The 14,172-nt window shown below is 56.2% G+C and overlaps 1 protein-coding gene across 1 annotated transcript in view; it reads right to left on the bottom strand.

Moving 5' to 3' along the window:
- Positions 1-14,172, bottom strand: part of Nos1 (nitric oxide synthase 1) — a 96,528-nt gene that overhangs the window by 56,545 nt on the left and 25,811 nt on the right. Inside the window, 1 exon segment of the mRNA XM_048785651.1 lies at positions 4,280-4,406. Coding sequence (XP_048641608.1) covers positions 4,280-4,406 — 127 coding nt within the window.

Below are 14,172 nucleotides of genomic sequence, written 5' to 3'. Positions count from 1 at the left end.
TAAGGGTCTCTGGACGGGGTTTTGGCAGTGGATGTTGATTTGCAAAAGACCTCTCTGGCCCTGTCATCCTTTATGGCAGACACTTTGATCCCGGGGCAAGGCGGCCAGACAGCATGCGGAGGAGTAGCCCTGATTTCCCAGCCAGAACGTCCTGTCCCGCCCAGATAATGGTTGGGACAGGCTGCATTGAATCGACTCGACACTCAGCTGTTAAAACAAACAGTTATAAAATACATGGAAACACCGGCTGCACCCAAACACTTCCCGGCTCTGCTCGGGCTCCGACCCCCAGGGTGGCAGGACCTGTTGCGGGGCTCTTGATTAAGTGACGTGGGTGCCCAGCTCTGGCCTGAGCTGGATGAGACACGGGGCAGTGGGCCTGAGCCCAGGTGGGGGGCGAGATGAATGGCACTTTAGCTTGGGGTCTGGGGACCCTCCATAGGGAGGAATCAAAACACAGGAGGTTAGAGAGAGGCCTGGGGAAAGGGGTACCCCACAGGCACCCTGAGAGGTCACCCGCATGGTGCCTGTGGGGTCTGCTAAAGCCAGCCAGGTGGGCTCTGAGGGTGACGTCGGTGCCGTGCCTGCTACGTGTGGCTACGTCTGCAGCTTGTCTTAGGGGCAGAAGGTTCCAGAAGTCAAGGCAGATACTTGATGAAAAGATGATGGCTAGGGCAGGACCACATTCCTTGCCCTGCGTGGTAGCGCACGCCTGTCATCCCAGCGGCTTGGGAGGCTGAGGCAGGAGGATCGTGAGTTCAAAGCCAGCCTCAGCCAAAGTGAGGCCCTAAGCCGCTCAGAGAGACCCTGTCTCTAAATAAAATACAAATTAGGGCTGGGGATGGGGCTCAGGGGTGGAGTGCCCCCTGAGTTCAATCCCTGGTACCCTCCCCCCCCCAAATTTTCTTTCCTTTCCAGCTACCTTTAGTGAATGCCTCCTGGATGCTCAGCCCTGGGCTGGACCTCTGCACGTCCACTGGCTCATTGAATCATCAGTCGCCCATTTTTTAGATGAGGAAACAGGTCTGAGAGGCGAAGGGGCTCTGTCACCCGTGATGGAGCTGGCTGGGAATCCAGGCTGCCAAAGCTCCTGCCTGTCCCCGGCTACCTTGCTGACCCTCTGCCTGGACATCCCAGAGCTCGGCCCTAGGAGGCCTGCAGCACTGACTCGGATGATGGACAAGGACGGTGACGTAACCTTGAAGGGAGTGCGTCACAGATTTGTCACAAAACGGTGGTCCCTTTCTGTTTGGGGGTCCCCAGGGTGTCCTGTGTACAACAGGAACGTGCCTCTTGTCCTCTCTGCCTCATGAGAGCAGCAGAATAACTAGCAAAACGAGAATAAGAATGACGACCGGGAAGTCCTGAGCCTGGGGTTGAGCCTGTAGAGTGGCTTTTGATCCGTGGCCTGGGGTCAAATCCTGCTGCACCCCTGGGAGCCCCGGGCTGTATCATCCAGGGACATGCCTCTTCCCATAATGCATTTCTCCTCTCTCTTGTGGGCGGACTCCTACTTGATCCTCAAAACCCAGGCCTAAGGCACTCCTTGGGGTCTAATCCTTGCTGGTAGCTGCTAAGGTGTTTAAGTCGCAGGACATTTTGTGTCCCTCTCTCTTTTAAGACCCATTGCCACCGTATATGCCTCTGTCACCCTACACGTGACTGGGAGGGTCTCAAAGACAGGGGGGTCTGCCTCCGTCTTTCCTTCTGTGCCTGGCTGTGCGTACTGAGGTTTGGGGAGGACTCATGGTGAGGGCTGAAGAGATTCATTCCATCAACCACGGATATCAAGCAAAGAGACATGACACCTGGATAAACATGAACAGCTCAGCTTTCTGAGATTGTTTTTTTAAAAAGAGGTGTCTGTGTGTCTGATTCTCCTTGACTTTAGACAATCAGGAGCTTCACAGATGATGGGAATCTCTTTTGGGTCAAAGGGATGGACTCCACTCTGTTTTTTTTTTTTTTCTTTTGGAGAACTAACAGTCTTAGGAGTCAGAAAGTTCCTTCTCCTGTCTAACCTGCGTCTGCCTTGCTTCACTGGCACGCTGTTCCTTTCTGCCTGGTCCTGGGGAAACATGAAGCTCCTGAAATGCCTCTTGCCCCTTCCTGACTGAGAGAAGCAGGTAGTGGCCGGGTCTCCCCCTTGGTGTTATGAACAATGCTCAGCCTCTGTGGAGGCTTTAAAATCAATCAATTTTTAAAAAGCAGAAACCATTGGAACTGGGAGGAGGGAAGCTGATTCTAGGTAGAGTGAAGGCCGCGTAAGGGAGGCCGTCCTTCAGGACAGAGGACGAGGACCGTGGTTTTCATTAATTTGCTCATCTGGGGGACAGTTCTGGAGCTGGTGGCTGTGGGGGGGCCCATCAGGGGGGAACCAGGCAGTTTCCTCAGCCCTGAACCTGGGGCTCCAACAGGGCCGAGCCCTGGGTCCCTGCCTCCTTCTTGCCCTGTGTCTGAGAGGCATCTGGGAAATCGCATCTCAGAGGCACAGCCTGTGGCTCTGAGTGTCACTGGGTGGTGGGTGGACGAGGCCGAGGGCCGGACGTCAAGTCACGCGGTGAACTTAAATCCCAAGTCTCTCTGCCCGGGGCTCCTGGGCCTCAGAGGACTCAGACCCTCAGAATCTTTTTCTTCTTCTCCCAGAAAATGGAGCTGGCCTCTCAGTCCCCTCTGGGACACATGGTCTCAATGAGAGGGGCAGTAAGGGGTGGTGGGGAGTGCGGCCCGTCGGAGAGCCGTGCCCTGCCAGAGAGGGCAGCTGATACTCGCTCCTGCAGAACAGCCGTCCCATAGGAAGAGAAGCCCAGTAAGGCCAGATGGTGCACATTTAAAACCAAAGCTACGAATACTTCTGTGTAAAAGTCTGAGACAATGATGAATTCCGGACCCTCACAAGGTGGGACTTGTTTCCTGAGGACTGAAGCCAGGGCCTTGCACGAGCCAAACCCAAGTTCTCCTGCTGAGCTGCACCCCCAGCCCCAGCGTGGCCTTGATGTTTGAGGACGTAGCGTCAGAGGGTACGATCGCGCCCTCCCACCTGACATGCCCAGGTATTGTCTCGGAGTCCACCGGCGGGATCACGGCCTGGCCCACGACAGGATCCCTGAAGTCCTGTTTTCTGTGCAGCCGTTAGCAGCCAGCGAAGGCCACTCCACCAGGAATGCCCTCCAGAGCTCTGCAGAGAGGCCGGGCTCTGATGAGCTGGTGCTCAAGGGGCCACCTCGAGATCAAGTGCAGAGGCAGAGACCCAGGCCCCCAGGCTGAGAGACCTGGGCCGCCCCTCCGGACGCCCCTTGGTCCGTCCACCTCTACAGAGGTGCAGAGGGCAGGCGGGAAGCTCTCAGGCCCTCCGGGGCTGCTGGGGCCTGGCCTGGCTCTTCCTGGGCGAGAGAGGGAAAAGGCGCTCTGATCTCCAGCCAGACCGAGCCACTCTTGGAAAGGGATACTGACTCAGCTGTCAACACCTCTCAGCCGATTGACAAAGACCAGGATGTCTGATGGCAGATGGAGCTGGCGAGGCTGTGGGAAAACAGTCAGGCTCCCGCGTCTCTGGAGGGGTGGCAGTGATGTCTAGAGCGCATCTTCTGGCAGCTTCCACTCATAGACCATAAACGCTCATGACCTCTGACTCAACAATTTCACAAAGAGGAATTTATTCTGTGGATAAACCCACTGGTGTGCCACATGAGGTATCGGCACAATGTTCTATCCAACAGCCCTGTCACAAGACTGGCCATGAGCCAAGTGTCCGCCACGAAGGACTTCCTTTTGGAATAGTATGCAGTCATCAAAAAGAACACAGGACTCAATTACTTGGGATTTATCCCCTAGACATGTGGATAAGTAAGAATGCAAGGGGCAACATAATAGGTGTCATGGGCTCTTATACAAAATTCCAAAAGGAGTAGGTGTGTGCACATTTGTCTAAGCATAAGATGTTGCTAAAGAACACAGAAAAATTAGTAGTGTTGCTGGCGTCTGGGGAGGGAAGCTGGGTGTAGGTGAAGGGAGAGAAAGTATCATGATGCATCTTTGATCTCTTTTAAATGTGGAATCACACAAATGCCTTTCCCGGTAGAAACAGAATTAACATCGGAAAAATGGCAAGCTCACAATCAAATAAAACAAACCCCAGATCTGCATCCCCGGCTGAGCCCGCTGGCCTGGCCTCCCGGCTCTGCAGCCAGGGCCGCTGGCCTCCTTCTCAACAGGGGCTACCTCCGCTCCCTCTGCTTCCTACTGGGAGAGGCCGGGGCGGGCCAGCGGCCCCACTTACCTGCTCCCTCTCGGAGTAGGGGTTGTTGAGGACCACGGGTGCACCGCCCTGGCCCCACAGGTCATTGAAGACACGGTCGTTCTCCCCGCCGAGGGGCAGAGCTCGGTGTGACTTGCCATCCAGGTCCCTGAAAGGCAAGGTGGACACATCAAGCTCCCGGCCTTGGTCTGAAGGTCCCGAATCTGTAGGGGACCCGGGGACTCACTCACACGCCTCCCTGGGAACGCTGGACGTCCGCCTGCTGCTCCGCCAGGGTTACTCCCTCATGGGGGGTAGCCCCTGTCAGGCAGCAAGCGGGCTCCTCCAAGCTGACCCCTGTGCCTGGTGTCCACCCAGGTTGGGGACACTGTTTCCGGATGGCCATGACATGGGTGCCTCGCATCTCTCTCCGGCGCACTTCACCTGGGGGCCCAGGGGGCCGTCTCCTGTGGGAGCTCTGTGCGTCACGACCCCTGGGCGACTTCACACTGGGTACCCAGTGGGGGGGAGGGAGGAGGGACACGAGGCCAGTGGGCACGGCCACAGGCCCTTCCCAGCCCAGGATCTGGGCTTCCTAGGAACACCACCAGCTCAGGACACCAGAATGATTGAGAATAAAGGAAACAGAGCAGAGGTGACATCATGGTTCACGCTGAGAGCCGCGTTCACGGAGCACTTACTACGTGCACCGGGCGCGGGCTTCACCCAGCTCACCCCGCAGCGAGCCTACAGGAGGGACGGGCAGCGGGCGCAGTTTTACAGATAGCGTGGGTGACGGGGGAAGCCAACGGCTCAGGGTCACACAGTCAGTCACGAGCAAAGCCCAACACTCTAGCCTGTCCTGCATGTCCACCTGAAGAAGTGGCTCTAACTGTCACCATCAGGGACCATCATCATTACCATCACCACCTCCACCACCACCTCCACCATCACCATCACCACCAGCACCGTACGAGGAAGCCGAGGTTCAGAGACGCGCAGTTGCTCACTTACGTCACACAGCCAGTGACCGTGAGGCAAGCTCAGGCTGGTTCCCGAGCCAGAGCCTGACTCCCTCACCGCTCAGCTTCCTCCATCCTGCCCTTGATCTCTAATGGACCCTCCAAGCCCGTCCGTGGGCTGACACCCAGTTAGATGGAGCGAGGACTGGGTGTGGACATCCAGGCCTCCCACTGCCCGTCTGGCCTCAGCCCTTCCGCCCCGAGGCTGCCCCGCTCTCCCCCAGCCCGTCTCTGGGATCTTCCAGTTTTGTTCTCTGATATCGGTTCCCCGACGTCGGGCAAGACAGCGTGCTCCATGGCCCATGACACGAGCCAGTGCGTCTGAGTGCCTGGCCCGGGGTGACCCTCCCACTGCTGAGTCAGGGTCAGCCAGACCCCTCTTTGCTGGGCTCCTCGTCGTCCCCGGATCCACATCAGAGCCACTCCTGCTCTTCTGTGGGAGAGGTTCGCATTTATCAGAGGGAACATTTTGTCTTCCCCTCTTTAAAATGCCACCAAAACAAACCCAGAGTGGCTCTTGATTACAGACATTTCCCAAGTCAATGGCTTGCCTACACAGTGACAAACAGAGGAATCGTCTGTGGAGAGAGCGGCTCCTGGTGCCACTCAGCTCCAATTCACATCTAAAACTCCTGCTCTGATGGTATCACATGGCCATAAATGGGGTCTCAGCAGAGAAGGGAGGAGGGAAATGTATTCTGAGCTTCTGGAACATACCAGGTACTGGAACAGAAGGTATTTCATTAACTCTTGGTGGACATTAAAAGTCCTATTTTACAGATGAGAAAACGGAGCCCAGAGAGGTTACGTAAGTTTCCCAAGGTCACACAGTAAGCACAGAGCCAGAGAACTGTGGTTTGCAACCAGGTCTGAGTGATGGCCAGCCCAGATGCTTTCCTTTAAAAAATACAGACAGGAAAAACTAGTCAGGATATGCATTCTAAGCCAGAGGCGACAGAACAAGGAACCCCACATTTCTATTAGGCCTATTTATAAAAAGGACAGGGTCAATTACTTGGGCAACTCTGCAATGGATCACCTAGCTCATTTTGTGTGACCCTGCGGGGGAACTTCAAGTTTCTTTATTGTTATTCTTTCTTCTTCTTTTTTAAAATCCAAGCACACCTCTGTTTCAATAATGCATTTGAAGTGTTTGTGCCAACACGAACTTATTTTAGAGTCGTGTGTGATGAGAAGGGGAAAAATATTTTTCCTCCGGGACCATGGGGAGCATCTAGGTTGAGCTACGCTGCTTCCGATCTCCCAAGAGCAAAATCCAGAGTAGATTCAGCCAGCTTCCCAGCCCACCACCTGCCGGCGGTAACCGGGTCCCAGGGAGGGAGCGGGGCGTACTGCCGCCAGTCGGTCACCTGGGATGTACCTGTGGAGGGGCTTGCTACGCAGTGGTGTCTACCCAGCCAGAGGGAGAGGAGCATCCACCGTGAGGACACAGGCTGCAAATGGGTTCCAAGGGAGATGGACCCGACCTGCTTCAGCTGGACTCTGCCTGAAACCGTGGCTCGAGACAGCCCGTGGGCTTGTTCAGCCGGCAGAGCCACACCTGCAGCCGCTTGGGCTCATCAAACCGAAGCAAAGGGACTTCTGCTTCTGTAGGGATCAGGGAGGGTCTAGAACTGTCTGCGATGGCGGATTGTTCACATCTTACCGCCCAATATTAAGGCCACTAGCCCCCTGGCCATTGAGCACTTGAAACCTGGCCCCTCTCACGGAGGAATAGAATTTTCACTCCTACTCAACTCTGACTCAAGTTCAAGGAGCCATAAGTGGCTTGGGGCCATCGGACGGGACGTTTCAGCTTGAAGCTTGAATGTCTCTGAGGATGGGGAGGGAGAAGCCACGGAGCTTCCAGTTGAGAGAGGGGGCGTCTCTCCTGGTGCTGGGGCACAGGAGGCGACGTCTGGACCCAGAGCCTTGGAGCGGTCCCATCTTGTTCATGGAGACCCTGAGCCCTGGGACCCTGGGCTTTTCTTCTGCACCTCCTCTCTGCACCGCCCTCCTTCCTGGTCCCAACCACGCTCTCTCCTCTTCCAAGAAGGACATCGGATCTATATCCTGCTCTTTCCTGGATCCCTTTTTTTTCCTCCTCCTTCTCTCCCCCCCCAACTCTTTTATTTTTTAGTCCTGGGGACTGAACCCAGGGTGCTCAACCACCGGGCCACATCCCCAGCCCTTTTTATTTTTTATTCTGCGACAGGTTCAGCCGAGGCTGGCCTTGATCTTGGGATCCTCCTGCCTCAGCCTCCTGAGTGGCTGGGATTACAGGTGCGTGCCACGGTGCCCCTGGATGGCTCTTCACCTTCCTTCTGCTGAGAACCAACCCCCACTCATCCCTTCTGCCACTTCACACCCCATCTCTCCCCGGGGGACTAAGGGAGAGGACGCATACAAGATGCCTGGCCCACAGTCAGCACTACCTCCACATGAGCTAAGTCCATCTTCATTCACAACTAAGGAAGCAGAAGCCCAGAGAGATTAGGCCACTTGTCCAAGGTCACACAGCCAGTGGGCCACAAAGGAAAATAAGGACATTCTCACGGTTGTCCAAGCTCAGCATCACTGTGAACAGGGCTTATCGGGGGAACCCCGGGAGCTATTTGGTTGGCCCTCACACTCGTGAGGAAACTTACGTTTAAATATTGGATGTTCTTGACAAAAGAGCTCAATATGTTGATTGCCTTCATCTGGTGAAGAGGATTTTGGAAGGTCTGTTTTATCAATTCTCCATTTAAAAAAAAAAAACAAAATAAAACAACCCAAAATGATGCTGGGTGGTGGTTTCTCTCCACTGCTGAGAGGGCTGGACAGTCACACTGCTTTGTCCTGTACCCACCCAGCTCCTCTGAGTGATTAAGTTTCTCCGCCTGGGCACTAAGGATGTCCTGGGCCAGAGACTTCTCTGTGGCAGGTCCTGTCCTGTGCACGGTAGGAACTGAGTGTCACTCGTCACCAAGACACACTGTGGGCCAGGAACCAGCTCCCACCCGAATCATGAAACCACAGGCATCTCTGGATCTTGCAAAATCGGGTTCCTCCAACGGAGGGGTGCTGAGCACCCCAACCTGGGCTTCCCATTCCTGTCCACCCAAGGGTCTGAGAAGATGGTTGGCTACTCCCTGTTCCCATGTGGGATGGAGAAATTTGCCTTGGCTAAGTGGCTCCCACCCCACCCCCTCTCGGGGGTCCCTACCCCTGTGGAAAAGCCACCCCTCCCCCTGGGCTCGGTATTTTGATGGGGACCGGCATCCTCAGCCCCATCACGTGCCACATTTGGCGATTCTCAAACTTCAGGAGCAGAGAATTCAATGAAGGACTTGTTCAGATGCCGATTCCCACCCGGCCCTGCAGAGTGAGCGGACGGGTCGGCTGGGCACCCTGGGGGAGCTGTGGCAGGAGGCCCGTGTCCCCGGGAGCTCCCTGGCCGGCCTCTAGCGGTGGTCAGCGAGTCCTTCCTGGCCAGCTGCCCCTCCCCTGCTGCCTCCCAGCGCTCCTGTCTCGCAGGAGGCCAGGTGTGGCCGGCCTCGCTGCCCTCTTGGGCAGGATCCACCCTAAGTCCCTCTCTGTTCCCCTGCACTGGCCGGTGATTTCCCCCTCCCGAGCCCAGCATCGCAGTCACATTTCACAGAACCTTCGCCAGGTCCTTGCCACTGAGCCTCCCTGGTAGCCAGGTCCCCTATCACTTGCAGAGAGGGCATGGGGGGTGGGGCCTGGGCCTGGGTCCAAGGGATGCTGCGTGCATCAATCAGCCCAGCGCGGACCACAGACCAACCCCTCGGACCTGGCCGGGAGCAGGTGGGCCGCGCATGCGTGCTGGGCACAGCCAGGTGGGCTGCAGCCGGCTCTGGCCCAGCCAGCCAAGGAGCAGCTGGCCCTGGCAGGAAGCCCGTGTTCCACAGACGGCGGACTCCTCGTTCTCCACACCGGGCTGGCCTTCGCTCCGGGCCTCCACCTGGGCAGGGCAGCTGGGGGCTGTGGAGACTGGATCTGGGGTCTCGGCAGAGATTTAATCCTTGATTTCATGTTGGAAGAAATGCTTCGCAGAGAAGGAATTCCACAGCAGACTGTGGAAGCTGGAGTGGAGGCTGGGCCCTGTCCCTATCCTGACTCTTAATTTCTCTTCTTTTGGGCACCAGGGATTGAGCTCAGGGGCACTCAATCCCTGAGCCACATCCCCAGCCCTGTGTTGTATTTTATTTAGAGACAGGGTCTCACTGAGCTGCTCAGTGCCTTGCTGTGGCTGAGGCTGGCTTTGAACTCACGATCCTCCTGCCTCAGCCTCCCGAGCTGCTGGGATGACAGGTGTGCACCATCGCGCCCACATTATCCTCGTAATTTCTAGTATCCCAGAACCGGGCAGGAATCTGAAACTCATGCCTTCAGGGTCCTGGCTAGTAAAGAAAAGTAAGTAAGGGGATCGGGCTGATTTGGGTGCTGGAGAATGACACTCCCTCCCAGATCCTGTGCTGGACACCCCACCAGGATGAAGCTGTGCTTTAAGAGGTCTTCTGATTCACAGGGCGGTGGACCTTGGGTGCCCACGGATTCCCACATCCTGGATTCAACCAATCATGGGTTTAAAATATTTGAAAAAAAATATATCGGTTCCTGTACTAAACACTACAGATTGTTTTCTTGTCATTGTTCCCTAAGCCACTCAGTGTAACAACTATGGACACAGTCGCTACGCTGTATCAGTTATTCTAAGCCACCTGGAGCTGGGCTGGAGTGTAGGGTGGGAGGTTCTGTAGCTTATATGCAAATCCTAAGCCATTGCATTTAAAGGACTTGAGTATCCTCAGGCTTGGGGATCCGAGGGTGGTCCTGGGACCAATCCCCCTTGGACACACAGGGACAACTGGATCCACCTATTGAAAGTCTAGAAACCACTTTTAGTGTGAAATCTCTTGATTTTTTCATTTCACTACCAACTTGTTTTCAGAAAACTGTGCAGGCCAAAGCCAACTTGGAGAACCACACGTGACCCTCAGTTCTCTAAGTGGACGTCCATCCTCGGACTGATGTTCCAGGGAGCTTCAACGGGGCAATGTACCCCACAAGGTGTCACTTGGCAGGAGCGGGACCTGCTACAGGTGTGTCCGCCACTGACCTTCCCAAGGAACTTGAACGGCAGGTCTGGGAGGAATCTCTAAGAATTGGGACCTTGGTCCTCTGGGTAGTGGGCTGAGCTGGTAGAACCTTTCAGAGACAGGGCCTAGTGGGAGGTCCTTATGTCATAGAGGGAGTTGCCCTGGGAAGGGATTAAGGTGGTGCTCTGGGACACAGAGTTAGCGCTCACAAGAGAGCTGTTATAAGAAGCAAGCCCAGCCCCGCCCCTCTCTGGCTTCCTGTCTTGTCATGACCTCCTCCCACACAGGCTCTGGCCGTCATGCCACTTGCTGTGCAGTCTTCACCAGGGTGAGAGGATGCAGCACCAATGCTCTTAAACTTTCAGAACCGTGAGCAAAGGAAACTCTTTTCTTCATAAAGCACCTAGCCTCAGGTATTTGGTTACAGTAACAGAAAATGGACTAATACAGGAAAACATGGAAAAAGTCTTCATACATTTGCTGGGACATGAAGGATCTGGAGATGGGAAGATGGTCTTGGATTATCTGGATGGGCCCTAAGTGTTATCACATGTCTCTCTGCTTCCTGGTGGCCAGGTCCTGAGCTGTCTTCTTCCTCTGCCACATTCTCCTGCCATGAGGTTCTGCCTCACCTTGGGTCCAGAGGTCTGGAGCTGGCTGATCATGGGCTGAACCTCTGAAACGATGAACCCCAATAAAATTTTCCTTCTCTACGTGACTCTTGACAGGTCTTTTGGTCACAGTGACAAAAATAAAATTAAAAAAAAAAACAAAACTGACTAAAACACCTTACAAGAGGTCAGAGGGCAGAGGGCGATTGGACTATGACCTCTAGAAGGAGGAGGGGCTAGGATCATGAAGCAGGAGGTTTTGAGGCTGGAGGATGGGGCCACAGGAGCGTGGAAATGTGAAAAATGTAAATCTAGAAGCTGGGAAGGACAAGAGTCCCCAGGAGGGAAGCCACCTCACTGAGGTCCTGATGTGATCTCACCCCAGGGAGCCCCCCCGTCCGGCTCCAGGTCTCCCAGGCTATGAGAGCTACGGGTGCCTCTGAGATCGGGTACTTCGTGGTAATAGCTATGGCCGGCTGATATGGTGAGCAAGTGGGGACAGGGGTGGGGGTAGGATGGCCCCACCCACGTGTCTGACCTCACCGCCCACCCCCCTGCCCCAGTCACTGAAACTCGAGCCCCTCAGACCTTCTTTCAGTTCCTGGAACATCCCAACCTGGCTCCTGCCTCAGGACCTTTGCATCACCTGCTGTGTCCTCTGCCGGGAACACCCTTCCCTAGATTCCACACGGTGGGCCCCTTCCGCCCTTCTCGGACCCCTGATCTAATGTTCCACCCAACCCCAAGCCACTTCCTTTCCAGTCACTGTTCTATTTCCTCCACAGCATGAATCTCTTTCTAAGATGATTGCAAGCGTCTGTTGGTTTCTTCTTCCTTTCTTGTTTCATACGGCCCTGGGGGGGGGGGGCGATCGGGGCAGAGGGTCATCCCTGGGTCCCCTGTGCTCTGAAGAGGATGGGGGCAGAACGGAGGCTCCTTGCATGGAGGACAGTCAGAAGCCCCCGGTTGCAGGCAAATTTGGGGGGTGGGGGGCGGGCAGGTGGGCTGATCCCAGAGCTCTGACGGGACAGCAGGGACATCCCGAAGGGGGACCGGCCTTAGATGGAGGAAGGGCTTCCCTCGGTCACAGGCCTAGAGAAGACCTGGGGCGACGGGTTTGTTCACGAGGAGGATAGAAGGACGACGAAGGGCCCTTGCCTGACCCTGGGAGAGCCTGCTCCACGTCTCGAGGGACACCAGGTCTCAGGCGTCTCCATCTGCATGAGCCAGGGCTACCAGCTTTGGAAGGGCTCTGAGAAAATCCCCTGATCTCGTCAGAAACTGGCTGGTCAGCAGCTGCGTGCACTGAGACGGACACACCATCTACCAAGCTGGCCGAGGTCAAGGGCATGGGCTTGGGCCGAGTCTGGGCTTCGTCACCTGTAAGCTGTGTGACCTGGGACAAGTGACTATACCTCTCTGAGGCTTGGTTTCTGCATCAGGAGGATGGCAGGGGCACCGTCAAGAGCAAAGGACATAATTGACCAAAGGACTTGAGCATGGGGCCGGCCTTCCTCTCACCCCCACCATGAGGTGGATTCTCTGGGCTTGAAACTGCTTCCATTCCTTTAGCGGCCCCCTCCTGCCTCCTTTTCCTTTAACTCTGGACACTTGCAGGGAAACTTCTAGGTAGAATCAGGGCAGCACCCTGGGGCTGGGGCTGTGTGACTCTGGATAAGTGACTTCACCTCTCTGAGCCTCAGGTACCTCATTGAGAAAAGTGAGCTGAAGCCACACGTCCTATTTATTCACAGTCTCTGAAGAAGGTACGTTGTCACTGACCAAGTGCCCCGCAAGGGGGGACAGTGATCAGAATGCAGGGCGAGGCTGACCTGCCGGTCCAGATGGACGCAGGGCCGGGGACCTTGGCCTCCTTCACACCCTCCTTGAGGGCAGCAGGCCCAGCAACCTGGATATTCTCCGACAAGCAGCCTTTTAAAGTGACCGCTCCTAAGGACTAAAGGTGCCAGAGGACCCGGATTTAAGCCTCTCTCCCTCCCCACCTGCCAGGGCCCCTTCCTCCTGGGGCGCGGGAGGGAAAGGTCTTCAGCGTAAATATCACTTCTCCCCCCAGATAAGTGCCACACCCCGACAGCAGGGTGGCCGTGAGGGCAGTGGGAGTGACACGGAGCCAGAGCTGCAGCCGGTTAAGTCTGTTTCCTGGAGGGAGAGGGAGGTGGCCAAGCAGGAGGGTCCCACGTCCTGAGGGTCCCACGTCCTCACGGTCCCCAGAAGCCACAGATTGGGGGTGCCCTGGATGTGCGGCTCTGGGCTTGGTGGGCCTCACTGTCACCTAGGCCAGCTGGTGACCGTTCCTCCAGCATCCAGATGCCAGTGCCAATCCCCACCCCAGACACAGCCTGGATGGGGGGACCCTTGGTTGGGAGGAAGAGAATTTGGGGGCAGCTACGTGAACCTGGGAGCTCGAATGTCCCCAGGCCTGCCAGCCCCGAGACTGACCCCAAATACAGCCTGCTTGGGAACTGGACGGCGGGGGTCCTCTGGGTGCTGCAGAGGGGAGAGGCAGCCCCAGGGACAAACCCACACAAGGCAGGTGGGTCCGATGGCCCCCAGGACCTTTGGACCTTCCCACAGATATAAAGCAGGCTGAGATCCCAGCTCTGTCTCCTGCACGAATGGGGCTTTTAAAAATAGCCTTGAGTCCCCCACGCTGGGTAAACCAAGGAAAGACGGATGGACCCATTGTGTCAGGAGGACGCGTTCACCGTGTCGGGAATCGCGTCGCCTTGGTGACGCAGCTGGTGGCACTGGAGTGGCCGAAACAACACACCTGTCCCCCTGGATGCTGGACGCTTATCGCATTTGCAGCCATTGGTGCTGAGTGTGACCTTCCCCTGGAGACCCACCCGGGACCCGGGGACAGGCGCTTTCTCAGGAGCCACTTTAAGCTCTCTCTATGGTGGAGCTGGGAATTCCACTGATGCAAACCCCATCAAGTGTGGGGGGTGGCACTGTCCCCAAAGCAGCTTCCCAGAGTAGAGGGGGGCACTTACAAAAAGCCACTGACCCGGGGGCGGAGGAGCTGTCCTGAAGGTCACTCTTCCTTACAGTGCTCCCCCAAACGGCCTCCCTGGGCCCCGGACCTCCTGGGGACTTTCTCTCAAATCTCCCCTCCTCCAAAGTAGGTCGCCTCTTCGCGGGCGAGGTTGAGCTGGGGGCAGAGGATGCGGTAGGCT

The sequence above is a fragment of the Marmota marmota genome, unplaced genomic scaffold (assembly GCF_001458135.2).
Source record: "Marmota marmota marmota unplaced genomic scaffold, marMar, whole genome shotgun sequence".
Classification (NCBI taxonomy): Eukaryota; Metazoa; Chordata; class Mammalia; order Rodentia; family Sciuridae; genus Marmota; species Marmota marmota.
Note: the sequence above shows the minus strand (reverse complement) of the source record. Positions and strands in the feature narration are given on the sequence as shown.